Source organism: Palaemon carinicauda, unplaced genomic scaffold, assembly GCF_036898095.1.
Source record: "Palaemon carinicauda isolate YSFRI2023 unplaced genomic scaffold, ASM3689809v2 scaffold3859, whole genome shotgun sequence".
NCBI classification, from domain to species: Eukaryota; Metazoa; Arthropoda; class Malacostraca; order Decapoda; family Palaemonidae; genus Palaemon; species Palaemon carinicauda.
Genome location: NW_027171529.1, coordinates 95 through 16071, shown reverse-complemented (window position 1 = coordinate 16071; position 15977 = coordinate 95). Strand labels below are relative to the sequence as shown.

At 33.1% G+C, this 15977-nt stretch overlaps 1 protein-coding gene and 1 pseudogene across 1 annotated transcript; both read left to right on the top strand.

The window, feature by feature from the left end:
* Window positions 1–4814: 4814 nt before the first annotated feature.
* On the top strand, window positions 4815–6313 carry LOC137636773 (adenylate kinase 7-like; annotated as a pseudogene).
* A 5431-nt stretch (window positions 6314–11744) lies between these two features.
* Window positions 11745–12878, top strand: LOC137636772 (nucleolar protein dao-5-like). The gene is made up of 3 exons (XM_068369145.1): window positions 11745–11795; window positions 12117–12284; window positions 12411–12878. Exons 1-3 carry the CDS (start codon window positions 11745–11747, stop codon window positions 12876–12878), a joined length of 687 nt encoding a protein of 228 aa, XP_068225246.1.
* Window positions 12879–15977: the final 3099 nt, after the last annotated feature.

The window sequence follows — 15977 nt, the reverse complement described above, 5'->3', positions numbered from 1 at the left end:
CCCCAACCCCAACCCCAACCCCAACCCCAACCCCAACCCCAACCCCAACCCCAACCCCAATTTTCAATCACCTTGTTTAATTTTAAATTAATTTAAAAATTTAACTTATGCAGGACAATAACAAAAACCTGAGTAAAGAAGTTTATATTTTAGACTCCGACGAAGAAGACGATCAAAGACACTTTCAACTACTCGACTAGCAAAAGTTCGCTCAATAACCGTAAAACAAACACCAAAAAGTAACTTTATAAAATATTTTAGGATGACTTTTTCGGGATAAATAAAGGACTTTACAAACGAATGTCAGATGATTACTACGATTAGCCGAATTTGACAGCTTACCCGCCCGTAGCAGATATCAAAACTGGAACGGATTTCCAATTGTTGCCTTGCAACCCAGAGTTCGTATTGAACAACGAGGCTTTTGAACCAATGTATGTGCCAAAGTAAACCATTCTAGAGGACAGCTTGAAAAGGGAAATTGAAAGGATTTGTTTCGCGGATAGTCTTATTAATAGAGTAGTTTATGATTGCAATGATTAGTCGATATTTACTAAGGACATTGAGCCAGCACAGTACAATTTGGATGTGTTACCTTTCTATATCCCTCAAAATAATGACGATATTACGCTGGTTTTCGAGTCTAGGTTCGAGTCAGGAAATCTAAGAAGAGCGATCTAAATATGCGATTACGAATATAATTTGATATTGAAGCCGGACTATTTTACTTAAGCTAATACGTAATGGTTCTATTTCAGTGTGTCGAATACCAGAAAGAATATTGAGTACAGGTTCAATATAATCAATATGATGAAACCTGATTCGCTTTACAACAGTGGTATGAAGCCATTAATTTATAGTCAAAAATCATCCTCTAGTAACTAGACTGGTTGGTACAGAGGAGGTTACGATGTTTGCTACTATTAAAACAACTTAAAAAGGAAAAACGGTGGCTACTACTACACTCTAACTTTTGCTGTTAAATTTAATCATGACCATGACAATGTATACTTCGCCCACTGTTATCCATACACTTATTCTCAACTATGCCGTTATTTAAACAAAATTGAAACTGATAAGATAAAAAAGAACAAAGTCAGAAGAAAAAACCTTTGCCAAACAGTTGCAGGCAATAATTGCGACTATATCATAATTTCTGAGTTCAACAATGGCAAGGACAAAAAGGGCATTTTTTTATCTTCTAGGGTTCATCCAGGAGAAAGTCAGGCTTCTTACATTATCGAATATATTATCGAGTTCCTTTTGGGAAACTCCATTGAAGCAAAAATTCTTAGAGAAAACTTCATTATTAAGGTTGTCCCAATGATCAACATCGACGGGGTCATTAATGGTAATTATCGATGCAATTTGTCCGGAGTAGATTTGAACAGACAATACTTGGAGCCTAGTAAAAAACTGCATCCTACTGTTTATCATCTCAAGCAATACCTTAAAAAAATGAAAGAAGAGAGGGACGTACTCCTATTTTGTGACTTCCATGGGCACTCAAGAAAGAAGAATATCTTCATCTATGGTTGCAATTCGAAAGACGGAAGCAAAAAAGAACAGATTTTTCCAATGCTAATGAGGAACAACAGCAATGTTTTTAGTTTCAAAGATTGTAGTTTCCAAATCCAAAAGGACAGAGAAGGGTCGGCCAGGATCGCTATGTGAAAGGAAATTAACATTACTAACTGCTACACTTTGGAGGTCTCTTTTTGCGGTGCCGACGTCGGGAAGTACGAATATTTCCATTTCAACATAGAGATTTTCAAGGAAATCGCCTAAAGTTTCTGTCAGTCGATAATAGATTGTTATGAACCTGAACAGACTAAAGTCAAGTAAGTTTAAGAAGAGTTAGAAGTATTTTCTATTTATTTTAGTAAATTGCTCTGAAAAATGACAAGAAGGATGACAAAGGTGGTAATTCTGATGACGATGGTTCTGATTATTCAAATGACGATGTTAAAGAGTACAACTATCAGGATGATAAAGACCAAAAGAAACAGAAAATCTAATAAATAATTAATAAAAAGAAAAAGCCTTGATTAATATTATAAATATGAAAACTCATTCAGAGGATAAAAAACGATATAAAGTAAAAATTTATATAAAAGTTCATAGGGAAAGACAAAGTCAACGAAGAAATTGAGATCAATGAATCAACCTCAGACCAAATTAGACTAGTTGACAATGTCCAAAAATAAAGATCAACTGCCTGTTACAAAATTTTCATTCTAGTTTTGTTTGGAGTCTTGATTTATGCGGGAATCAAAGTTTACAGACAATAAAAAGAAATTAATTGGTACAAAGATTTGGTTCTGAATCATTTCAAGTAAGAAAGGAGGTATAAAACTAATTATCAACAAATATGTGATACCTATAATGATCAGATTCCTGTAAATAGAACTTGTTTTGAATGTCCAAGCAATATGAATTTGTATTCAGACTCTTGTATAACTTAATGTCCAATGAACTTCAAAAAAACTAAACAAAATTTGTGTGTGCAAAACAAATTCTAACCAGATTTAGTCTAATTAGAGCTAAATAATTAATACTCTTATATAGTTAACTACCCTTAGAACTATTAAGCTAATAAAGACCTCAATCTTGTTATACTTTTCGCAGACTATGGTAGAAATTTCAATTATTACAACACCTATTACGATCTTTCTATAATAAACTCAAATCTAAACGCGATAATAATTTCTTTCTCTGGGTCTAAATATTTTTACATGGACGTAAACAACACCAGAGATTCAAAAGAATAACAATACTAATCAGAAATTTTCAAAATAATCAAACAATTCGAATCCGTTTATAAATTCAAAACTCTTACTTTACTTGCTTAGGGTACTGGTTCTATTGGAGCGTTAGAAATTCTAAAATAAAAGCATTTCGACAATGTCATTTTACTGACCCCTTATCTTGTAACGCCTCAACAAACGTTCGACAAGGCGGAATACTTCATACCTCTCGACGACTTGATAAACATTTTCGGCTCGATGCAGTAATATTAAAACTACTCAATTATTCAGCAGTTACAAAATAACCGAAAAATATTCAGCTCGGGTACTAAATTTATACTGACGAAAAACGAACAAAAATTCTACTGAATGTTAGGTTTCCATATGCAGTTTAGGCAGGAGTTAGAATTGGCAGGGTTCCGAGTGGAATGGATAAAGGAGGAAGAACTAATGAAAGAAGACTCTGAGTACGAGAAATTGGTTTTCTAAAAAGCCTTCAATTACGTAAATATTTGATTCTATAATCTTTAAATATTCGATTTCATGCAAGATCAGGACATGGAAAGCATGGATCTGATTCTAGATCAGTATGACTTCGTCTTATTCAAAGAGAACGAGTACTAAGGACTTAAAGATAGAGAAATACCTTACGAGGAGAAGAAAAAGGGCAACCAACTATACAATAAAAAAAATTATAAGCAAGCAATATAGCATTATTTAATGGTATTTTATTATAACCAAAGGCTCAAATGAGTTTCGCATCAATAATGGAGATGGGTTTATTAAGTTAAGACGAAATATATCAAATGATAGAAGACATCTAGCTCAAGAGCTTTTACAACTTGGGGCAGTGTCATTATAAGTTGGAAACTTATACTGAGGCGTTGTATTACTTCGAAGAGACTTTGAAGATTGACCCCACGAATAGTAAAGCACTGTACTGGATCGGTAAATGTTATTAGTAACAGAAGGAATATAAAGATGCCAAAAGTTTTTTCAAGGCTGCCTTGGTGATTGACTCGGAAAATAGCGAAATCTAAAGATCGTTAAAAGAAACGCAAAATAAGATAAAACTAAGCAAATAAAAGAAATCTTACTTAATTGATGACACTGTCAAACAAATGGCTAGGCAAACTAACAGTCATGATAAGTTTGATTTGTAAATTGACAGCTCAAAGATAAACAAATCCTTGTTCGATATAATTAAAAGAAGTAGTTGTTCTAAATATTTGATGAAGAAGTTAATATTGATATCCAAGAAAATACCTTACATACGCGGTAAAATTACAGAGAAAAGAATCAAATTAAACGATTCAACAGAAGATAGTGAAAATAGTTAACAAACTGAGGTGCAGACTCTCTTAGTTAAATTCTAACAATCAAGAATCAATCGCCTTTCTCTTTGATAAATAGCTTTACTTAAGAAAGCTTATTAGAAACTCAAACAAAAGTACTTCTTGATTAATCAAATGCTCGATGAAAAATGATATTTTCAGCTTGTTAAGTCATGTTTGTCAACAATTACTCAGATTTGTTGCTGTTGCTGTTTAATTTGTCCAAAAAAGAAAAAGAACAAGTGATTATATATTTTTATCGGTTATACAAATGGAAACTACTAAAAGAGTGGCAAATAAAGCCCAAAAAAGGTATCTTATTGCTTGCGTCAACACACAAATTGGTCATTGCATTGTCAATCAGCTCAAGAAATAGTACGAAAAGAACATAGAAAACTTGTTCATTTTGGGTATTTATAGCATATTTCAGGAATCAAAACGGAAAAGTAATCTAAAGTCTCTGTACCAGAAAACGTTTTTAGAGTTGTAGACACTGAGAAGGTACTACTTTTTCAATAAATAATTTTGGACAGTGACTACATCATTTTCGATTTACACCACTGCAACCCCAAAGACATTGAATTCACTATCAAAACATTGAAAATGGGCAAATTTAAGGAGAACAAAACGTTAGTTCTAATATCAAGCGTTATGGTTTGGTCGAATACTAAACCTAGGATATTCAATGAGAACGAAGAAGTAACTGAGGAGGGAATCGAAGACTTTGAAATTGATGAGGATTAAGAACGTGAAATGGCAGAGACTAGAGAGGCCGAACTTAAAGAAAAAGAACGTATTTGGAAAGAACAGTAAATGGAGTTACACAAGGACGAGGAAGATTTCTAACCTGGTGAGTACGAGGAGGAGCCGGAAGTTAAAGTAAAATACCTCAAATTCACTGAAAAAGACTACACTCAAAGAAAACCTAGTCCCAAATATGAACTCTACAAATCCATCGAAACTCAATGTCTCAGTATAAACCACCCTTAGGTCAAACCTTACGTTTTATGTAGTGGAATTCAGTATGGTAACGGCGAAGACACATTTTATGAACTTTTCAGACAAAGCTGGCTATAAGATCCTCCCTATCTAACGATTTACCACAATGGATATAACAACATTCCAACCATCCATTTCGTAGACTTGGCTACATTCGTGAACAAAGTAATTGAAAAAACCCCGACTTAAAAGTACATTTTCGCCATCGATCATAGCAAGAAATGTACTCAAAAGTAAATTATTTAGGCAATTTCGTCAGGAGTCGGTACAAAGTAAACTTAACATGTCGATCGAAAAGAACAGGATGTCGAAAACCTTTCTAAAAACGCCAATTATGACAAGTTTACTTTGAATCTGAAACTAAGGCCAACAACAGTTTTCAACGAATTTTTAGAAGCAAACGAACAAATTGAACAAAACGAAGACAACCCGATTCCATTGTTTGAATTCAATTGGCATTCAAAAGACGGAATCATCGATAATATATAGAAATTGTACGTAGAGTTCAACAATTTCAATGTATTGAAGGCAAATAGAATAGCTATTCAAGGACCACCTGGCAGTGGTAAAACTTATTATAGCGAAATTTTGTGCAAAAGATATAACATACCGGTGATAAAAATAAAAGATGTAATTGATGAGGTCGCAAATCTAGAAACTGAATTAGGTTAAGAAGTAAAGAAAGCTTAAGAAGAATCCAAGGAGAAAATAATTGCGGAATTATAAGAACAGCACGACGCGATCCACAAAGACGATGGAGTTGAATTTGTCGTGGATTAAGATTCAATTGTTCCGAGAATACCTGACGAATTGGTTGCACAATGTTACAAATACCGATTAAACTAAAACGATTGTATTAACAGAGGCTATATTTTAGACGGCTACCCCAAAACATACAACCAGGCTAAAATGATTTTCATGAACGTCGTAGAGGAAGAAAATCCTGACGAACCTCAGGAGCCTACAGTCAATGATAATATAGTTCCTAAAAGCGTCATTATTTTGTAAGCTAGCGATCAATATTTGATCCAAAAAATCAAAAATTTGTAGGAAGAACAAAATACTAGGTGGGACTAGAAATCCATGAATAGAAGACTCAAGATTTATCGTGAAATCAACCAAGATCACGATTATGTGTTAGAAGACTTTTATGAAGAACAAAAAGTTGATATTCTTAAGGTCAAAGTTGAGCTATCTGATGATCACATCGATTCTTTAAACTCATTCATATAGAGGGTAAATATAGATTTATAATAGTATGGTAAATTCAATAATTACATTGACAATGAATAAGAATTTGAGTCTAAAAGGCAACAAGAAGTGGAAGCAATAATCCTAGAACAAAAAGAAAAACTAAAAGATTTGTAACAAATCAGGGATTAGAGGGAAGTCGAATCCAGACTTCTACAAGAAGAAGAAGGAAAAATAAAGGACTAAGTGCTTAAAAACCACGAACGTGATATATTGGCTTAAAAATCTAAGCCTCTAGCCGAATATTTGAAAGACAACGTAGTACCATTTTTGACTGATGGATTAATTGAAATAACAAACAAAATAAGCAAAGATCCAGTTGACCAGCTGGCCTAGTACTTGTTCAAGAGATCTTTAGAAGTGGAGTTTCCAGACCCAAGAGAATACAATAAAAAGTTTTCTTGATTCATAGTTTATACAGAGATAGAAATTGCTGGATGTGATATTCGTTTAATGTCTGGTTGTAGTTTTGTCTTTGAACAACTTAATGAATTTCCTCAGCGCAAATGGTATCGAATTTTAAGGATTCGAAATTGTTTTACAAATACAGCATAGTTACAAGCTACAAGGTTTTATATAGTACTTTTTGATTTTCAAATTTGTCCATAGATCTTAGCGATTAAAATGTTTAGCTATACAAGTTTTTGCCAGTTTCTTTTAAAGGCTTATCTAAATTTTTCAAAATCGTTTCAAAAACAATTTGGTTATTGTCTTAAGAAGCTAAGATTTTCTTCTGATTAAATTTTATGTAGTTCTCATATACACTGTATATGTAAGTAGGTTTAAAATTTTTGTTTTTGAACATCTTATTACTACGCTCCTTTTGTGAAAGCTCTTTGTCTTATAGTTCTTTCAAAAGCTGAATGAACAGGCCCTGGAAATTTATATACTGTTTCTATTGTTTTCAAATTTTAGTAAATATTTTGGCGAGTTCTTTGGTTTAATTGGATTGTAGTTTGATTGAACACTCCTCTTGAAAATTCAGTTATGATAACTCGGTTATTGTATACGAGCTTTATATCATTTGGATATTAGTCAGGTGCTAAAAGAGCAGATTTATTTCGATATCACGTTCATACAGAAACTAAAATACGTATCGACTTAGAACCTCTTTGTCTTTATCCGATTTTGATTTATTGTACTTCTTGATTAACTAATTAATCTAGTTCAATAATATTTTCAAAAGAGTTATCGATTTTCCTAGACTCTTCAATTGAAAATCAATTTCCTGATGGTTGTTGATAATATTTGAAAATTTTCGCACGAATTACAAGACAATTATATTTTCCGGATCCTGATTTTTGATTGTTACGATTTTTTGCAAGTATTTTGTCAATTCATCTTCAAGATCTACTGATTTCTACTTAGCTTTTGTTATTTTGTCCAAAATATTTGACAGTCTATCTAGTTTCTTGGTGTTGTATTTGACCATTTCGAGAAATTCTTAAGTTATCATTATAAAAATATACCCATAAAATTAAAAACTGTCAATTTTCAACTCTTTATCCTCTTAAAATGCAAAAGAGTTAGATGTAGTACGAGGTATTGAAATATATACTGGCGTACATTGCAGAAAACAAGCACTTCCTAATAGTGTATAATTGGAAATGCACATCTCACACCTAAACCGGTTTGAGGATTACCTTGCTGGGCTATTTTATATTCTGAATCCACTAAATGCGTACCGTTTAGAAGGAAAAACCATAAAATAGATAACTTTTTAATCAATTTTTCGATTACTAGTTTAGCACGAAGTACTCAGAAGCGTTAGAGGTAGACAACTAGAACCAATTTTTGACATATTCGTCGTAGTCTAAGTTCTCGCTCCACTAGACAAGATCTTTGACCTCTTTGTCAAAGTCTTCATCATCCATCTCTACAAAATGCTACTCCTTTAAAGGATTGTATTGCTTCTCTAGCAAATCTTTTAATTCTTAGTCTTCCATTTCTTCCTCCGAATTCTCGCTGATTTTTTGAAGTTTGGCTTCTTCGAGTTTATTTTTCTAATATATATTTTGAAGCCATCTTAGCTTGTTAAGTCTTTGCTTTTTTTGAGTTTTTTCGTCTCTTTTGTCTTTCTTAAAATGAAAATATCTGATTTTATTCGCAGAAAAGAGCTCCACATAGTCAGTCTTGTTGAGCACCTTATGAGAAATGGGCCTTCACCCATTTTAGTCTTATCTTAAATACCAACCTTCTTTTTAGTAGTTTTGTTTATTCTGTAAATATTCCTACCTTTGGAGGTCGTCGATTTCTTCTTCTCTTTTGATGACTGAATAGTCTCTAGGTGCGAAACTGTTTACATCGCAAATACCTCCATGAGAAAAGATTTTGTAGTAAATGTTAGGTGGGAAGTTCTCACCTCCCAATCTAAACCTCAAATGAACATTAGAACATGTTTCTAGTAGTTAAGCTTCTAAAGGATTTATTGCTTTGAGCAGTCTTGCGGGGTTCCCTTTACATCTAAAATTGATAATGTCTTTGTAGTATTTGTAAATCTTTTTGTTAGTGTGAGCCCTCCAAGTTTTTTGTATCTTAGAGGCGGCATTGTATTTTTTCTGCATCGGTGAATTTTCATGATTTTCCTTTAGTATTTGCTCTTGCAATTCTTAGTTTTAAATGTTAGTTGAAGTCATTAGAAGTTATAATATAATCAGCCAAATGTAAAATGAATAAAGCTGAAATTGCAAAAATCAACAAACTTAAAAGAGCTTAATTGAATAAGCATAATGTAAAACATTAAATCCTTTTACAATAATTTGGTTCAAGAAAATAAAGGTTTGATTATTTCTGTAATATAGAACTCAACTTATATTGGTACTTGTTAATTGTTATAGAGATTATAATTAATCAGTCAAAAATCAAAATGAATTACGACGACTAGTACTTGGAAGCTGACCTAAATACCAATTATATCAAACAGTCACTGCCTTTTTAGGACCAATTCACTACTCTTTACAAACTCCAATTATAAGCAAACTATTTCAGAAAAGAATTGGAAAACCTAAAATAGCCAAACAAAGATTGGGAAAAATATCAATAAACTAATGATAAACTTTGCAAGATCATCAAAAACCAGCAAATTGTGAGTCAAAACAAATACCACATAGACAATTTGATAGTAATCAACCAAAACCTAAAGTAAGAAAAAGACTTTGAAGTTGAAATAATTTAATAGTAAGAGATCCAATTAAAACAATTATAAGAAGATAATAAAAAAACTGAATCATACGAGTAATTTTTCGAAAATAAAAATCTAATAGACTTAACGGTAATCGATAAAGTTATTTTCTACTAATTGCAAATGAAAGACCAATTTTACCTAAAGCTGCAAGACCTGAGGAACTAATAAGTATACTAAGTTTTGGAATTGAAAAGTAAAATAAATAGTAATAATGATATAGCATTTGACTTCAAAAATCAGAAACTTGCTATTTTGTCCAACAAGTAAGTTCACTTGTATAAAATTGACTAACTAAACAAATTCTAATTTTTAGAACAGCTGAATCAAGGTTATGTAATCAAGATTGGGTACTTTAAAGAGTAGCTAATAATTCTCGCTATGGATGGTCTACATGTATATTAGGACAAGGTTAAATAATTGCTTGTTCTTCAAGAACATTAAATCAAAATATTCCAATTCGTTTACTAAATAGATGGACTGAAATTATTTATTTTGTCATAAAGTGGACTCTTATCCATATTTTCAGTGGCTGTTGATGGAAAAATGAATGTAGAAAACTATTTCAAGAAAAGGCTAAAGATATTGGTTAATGAAGGCTACTTTTTCGCGCAAATTGTAGGTAATTTTATAACATTAGTTTTCAACTCCTAAGAAACTTGTATATATCAAATAGAAATCTAGAATTAGTTTGTTAGAAAGCTTGAAAGCGATATTAAATTCACTTAGCCTTTTACTTTTCAACATTAGAGTAAATTTATTGCTATAGAGAATAACAGTATTCGGTTATTACAAATATAGGAAAATGTAACTCTGGTTAAAGACTTGAAGACGAATCACAGTTTAAATTTGGAATATTTACACTATGACAGCGAAAAGGACGAATTATATTCTATTTGTCCTTAAAAAGTATTTATGTGGCCATACTTTAGTCAGGTTATCCTATAATGAATTATATATTTTCTTGAACCTTCGTCTTGCGATTATATATATTTCAAATTTTTATCAAACTACCCTTTATAATCATAAGAATTATAAGCGATTTTTAGATGGTATGTGTTTGTCTATTTATAGGAACTACAACATATGGGATCTCACTTAATGTTGGAATTTGTAGAGTAAGACGTCACCTTGCAGCAATTTAAAAGACTAATTCCTTAAGTACTCTCTTAGACAGATTGCACCATTTGCTCTATGCAAAATCATACTTACGAAAATGACTCCTTCTCACTCTTGTACGTCCTTAGTGAATCTCATTTGTCAGTCCATTACGACAGGAACTTAAGAATCATTGCTATGGACTTTTATAACTGTGGTCAAAATTCTTGGAAAAACTTGCAAATAGTCGAGGAGGGACTATGTAATGAGCTCGGTTATAAACAATGCAAATCGTAAATCTTTTTGCCTCGTGGCTGGGCCATCTAGTTTTACTCTGAAAACGAAAAGACTATGGAAATTTATCAAGGTTACTAGTTAATTTTTAACGAACACACTGAATACCAAAAGATAAAGATATACTAAAACTTAAGCACCGGAAAAAGAATTATGATATTAGACAACGTCTTGCAAGTAAATGGCAATATCGACATTCCTTAGGACCCCTATAACTAAAAAATTGTGTCCTAAGTCTTAAAAAAAGATTAGCAATATGAAAATGTCCTAATCATCGGAGGAGGCGACTTGAGAACTGCCAGTCTCATATGCCAAGAGTACTAAGTAAAAAACGTAACGGTTTGCGAAATCGACAAGAGAGTCGTTGAAGTTTCGATGGAATACTTTGAGGACGAACATGTTAAAAAGGCTTTAAAAAACGGGTAATTAAAATTCGTCTTCTAAGACGGCTACAACCACGTTGCTCAAATGGAGCAAGAAGGTTTCAAATTCGACGGAATCATCATTGATATCACAGATCTCAACGAACACTTAGCTTCTCCTCTCTGGACTGTCGAGTTCTACCAAAAATTAAAAAATGTACTCAAGTTTCAAGCAAAATTTTCTCAAATGTTGTCATAAGAATCATTGTAAGCCGTCTTCCAACAAAAAGTTTTGGACGCAGGTTATGACCAAACAAGCTTTCTGCAAAACGAAAGAACAACAGGAGTTATTGGCATCGGTCAATGTTTGGAAAAGATTTGATATAGATTATAAGTTAAAATTCTTTTATTTTTTTGATATATAATCTCTTAGATCTATTATAAAATGGCCACTAAATAGTCAAAGAAACTTTAGAAAATGATTGAAGAAGATACATCTTCTGAGAGTGAAATCATCGTTAAGAAGAAGGTACAAAAAGCTCCTGTTGTGTAGAAAAAATAAAAAGTCATGGAAAAAGAAATTGATAGTGAAGATGAGACTCCCTTGGTTGAGACCTCTAAAAAGAAGAAAATCGTCCACAAAGAAAGTTCCTCCGAAGAAGAAATCATAACTAAGAAGGCCACCAAAACTTAAAACAAAGTTCAAAAAAAGACTCCAGTAAAATCCAAAAAGGTAGAAGAAACTAGCTCAGAAGACACTCCGTTATAATAGCCTAAAAAGAAATAGCAAAAAAAGGTTTAAGTCAAACAAGAAACCGAAAGTGAATCAGAAGAAATAATTGCCAAAAAGGCACCTGTTAAAAAAACTGCTCCTGTTAAGAAGGTTCAAAATTTAGAGACTGAGTCCGAGTCCGAAGAAATAGTTGTTAAAAAGGCTCCTGCCAAAGTAGTAAAAAAACCTACTCCAGTAAAGAAAGTTCAACAAAAAGTAGAAACTGAATCAGAATCAGAAGAAGTTGTGAAAAAGGCTCCTGCGAAATAGATTAAAAAGCCAACTCCGGTCAAAAAAGTCCAACCAAAAGAAGAAACTGAATCAGAATCAGAAGAAGTTGTGAAAAAGGCTCCTACTAAAGTAATCAAATAGCCTACTCCTATTAAAAAAGTTCAAAAGAAAGTTAAAGAGGAAACTGAATCTGAGTCAGAAGAAATTGTAGTCAAAAAGGCACCAGCTAAAGTAGTCAAAAAACCAACTCCAGTTAAAAAGGTTCAAAAAATTGCCAAGGAAGAAACTGAATCTGAGTCCGAAGAAGTCGTAGTCAAAAAGACTGTCAAAAAAGCAACCCCTGTTAAAAAAGTCCAACCTAAACAAGAGACTGAATCATCTTCAGAGGAAGTGATAGTCAAAAAAATAGCCAAAAAACCTACCCAAGTCAAAAAAGTACAACTTAAAGAAGAAACTTATTCTGAGTCTGAAGAAGTGGTTAAAAAAGCTCCAGCTAAAATTGTAAAGAAACCAACTCCAGTTAAGAAGGTTGTCACCAAGGAAGAATCTGAATCTGAATCGGAAGAAGTTGTCGTCGTTAAAAAAGCTGCAATTAAAAAGACAATCTAAAAAGAAGAGTCTGAAGAGTATGAAGAACCAAAAAAACCATCAGTTAAAAAATGGCTAGAGAATAATTATTAATAAAATTTCTGTAGTCTTTATGAACATTTAATTTATACATTGAATATTTATTGAAGATATTAGCTTATCAACTCATACTTTTTTAATTAATAATAGGGGTTGGGGTTGGGGTTTTTTGGGGATAATTTTTTTTGAGTCTACCCTCGAATGGATAAAATCGAGAAACGATGAAGAAGCTAAAGAATAACCCAAGATGTAATAAGAATAACCCACCATTTTTGAGGTAGTCGTCAAAAACATATCATTCAAGACGACCGAAGACGAGATTGGATAGTTTTTCGAAGATAATTGTCAAAACTGTGAAGAAGTTAGAATCCCTTAGTCAGACCGTGGATCAAGAGGTATAGCCTTCATAAGATTTTCCACTTTGGAATCGATGAACAAGGCCATCGGGTTCAATGGCCAAGAATTCCAAGGCAGACAAATGATGATTGAACAAGCGAAAAAGTCCAAACAACCGAACTCCGAAAATAAGAAAAACAACTTCCATTAGTATGAGATCATTGTAAGGAACCTTTCTTTTTAGACAGTAGAAGACACTATTGGTTAATACTTTGAAGACAATTGTGGAGGATGTGAATCAGTTAATCTATTGAAGGGTGATAGAGGCTCGAAAGGAATAGCATTTGTAAAATTCTAAGGTGAAGAAAATGTCAAAAAAGCAGTTGCTTTGAATGGCACAGAACTTGAAGGATGGAAAATGAGCATCGAAAGAACCTTAGACAAACAAACTAGACAAAGCTAACCAGTAGAAGTACCTGAAGGTTGCACTACAATTTTCGTAGGAAACTTGAATTTCAAGACAACTGAACAAAGTATTTAAGAATTCTTCAAAGTTGTTGGCGAAGTAAGAGAAGTCAGAATCGCCAAGAACGAAGAAGGCAATAGCAGAGGTTTCGGACATGTTGAATTTGCAAATTCCGATTCAGTCAAACAAGCTATTACTAAAGCTGGATAACAAATAGATGGTAGAAAAATCAAGGTCGACGTTGCTGCTCAAAGAGCTTAGAAAGTTGGTAACCAAGGAGGGTAACAATAACAGAGGTCCCCAAAGGACTTCGCTCTCCTAAAACGACGCCAACGCTAAAAAAGGCACCATCGCCGCATTTCAAGGAACTGTAAAGAAGATCGGTAAAAAGTGATAGAATTTATAATTTCTTTAAATAATAATATTTGTCTATGTCGAATTGGAATAGAAGTAACGGTAAAGACCTCCAACACAACTTTAGAAACACTTATTTGCCTGAGTCAGAACTTTAAAAACCCTCTAAGGATATTGCCGACTATACTTCTAAGCAAACAAGACTTCAAATAGAAAATTAAACGAAAAATTATGGAATGCTAAGTCATAAAAAGCTGGCATCAGGGTTGGATAAGAAAAAGCCGGAGTATATTTCCTACACTCCTAATTAATCATTCATCAACAAAGATCCCTAATAAAGAGTAATTAAAATGCAAACTGTTCAAAAAGACCCTCTTATGCCTGCTTAGTTCAAGCACAAAAGGGTGGCAAAAGGGCCAGGTTCTCCACCAGCACAAGTTCTCCATTCTCCTAAAAGGAAAGTAACCGCTGAGGATATGTTAGATTGGAAAGTACCACCATGTATTTCTAACTGGGTTAATTCCAAAGGAAAAGCTATTCCACTTGAAATGAGACTCAAAGCTGATGGAAGAAATCTGCAAACTCACACTATCAACCAAAAACATTCAGATATGGCAAATGCCTTATATATTGTCGAAAGAGAAAGTAGAGCCGAATTACAAAAGAAGAACGAACTTATGAGTAAAATAAATTTGAAACAGCTACAGGTGAACGAAACACAGCTCTAAGAACAAGCGAAAAAGGCCAGAGAGGAAAAAGCTTTACTCTAAAACCAAACTGAAGACATGAACAAAAAAAGGAAACCCGATGAATACTTGGAAGAAGAAAAAGAAAGGGCAATGAGGGATAAAATAAAATATTTCGACCAGAAAGAAATCGAAAGAAATATGAGACTGGAAAAAGCCGGCTAGAAAAGAGCTAAATAAGTTAGAGACATGGACCGTGACATTTCTGAAAAAATAGCTTTAGGCTAAGCCCAGCCGACTTATGCAAAAGAGGCCTAATTTGATAACAGGCTTTATAACAAAGATATAGGACTAGAAGGTAATTTTGGATCAGATGATGAATATAAAGTTTATTCTAAAAGCTTATTTCAAGACAAATCCAAAGTAAACATTTACAAAGCTGATAATCCCGACTCAGACGACAACCAAAAGAAGCTCGGGACGACCGATGGCCCCATACAGTTCGAAAAGCAGCAAAAAATTTGATTTCTAATTAACGATATTCTTAATTTAATCAATTATAACATAGTAGAATATTTACCAGTGCATGCAGGCCGTTGTACAGCCCATGAATGGGCAGGTCCAGTCTCCCCGAGGCAATCCAGAAAATAAACCTAGAATAGAGAACAACTCTAACATATCCCAACAACAGCTTAACACTCAACTCAAACATCCATACCTTTACTACAAAGATCAGTTTGACGAAATTATCTTTTAAATTGAGAACTCCCGTTTAATAGAAATTCTTGCTGGAAGAAAAGATGACGACTATAAGCGAAATAAACTAAAAGAGGTTAACGATATGTATGTCTAGTTGACTTTAGTTCTCGACCAAATTTATCAAAGCTGCATTTAAATCAATCAACAGAGACAAAAATATTAGGGGCGCAATTCCTTGAAAATGATTCCTAAAATGCAAGACCAGACAAATTACTCTACTTGCAATAATCAGCAGAGTTTTGTTGCCTAAAAGCAGTTCATAACCGAAGACATAAATTATTTCTACTCCCAATATATGAGTCTTATATAGTATTCCTCTCTGCGATATTTAGAACTTGTAACCCAAATAAAAAACATGGAAGGGATTTTTTTTGCTCAATTATAACATCAACAAATGAAAAACGAACTGCTTATTTTTAGTGGATGTTCCAGAAAACAGGGTTTAAAAAAGTCACAACAAGACAAAAAAAAAGAAAGGCT

Excerpts from the sequence above, each read along its gene's own strand:
- LOC137636772 (XM_068369145.1), top strand. The coding sequence starts at position 11,745 with ATGATTGAAGAAGATACATCTTCTGAGAGTGAAATCATCGTTAAGAAG. Across the intron at positions 11,796-12,116 it reads AAATCATCGTTAAGAAGAAG|GCACCTGTTAAAAAAACTGC; the intron begins GTACAAAAAGCT and ends ATTGCCAAAAAG. Across the intron at positions 12,285-12,410 it reads AATCAGAATCAGAAGAAGTT|CCTACTCCTATTAAAAAAGT; the intron begins GTGAAAAAGGCT and ends GTAATCAAATAG.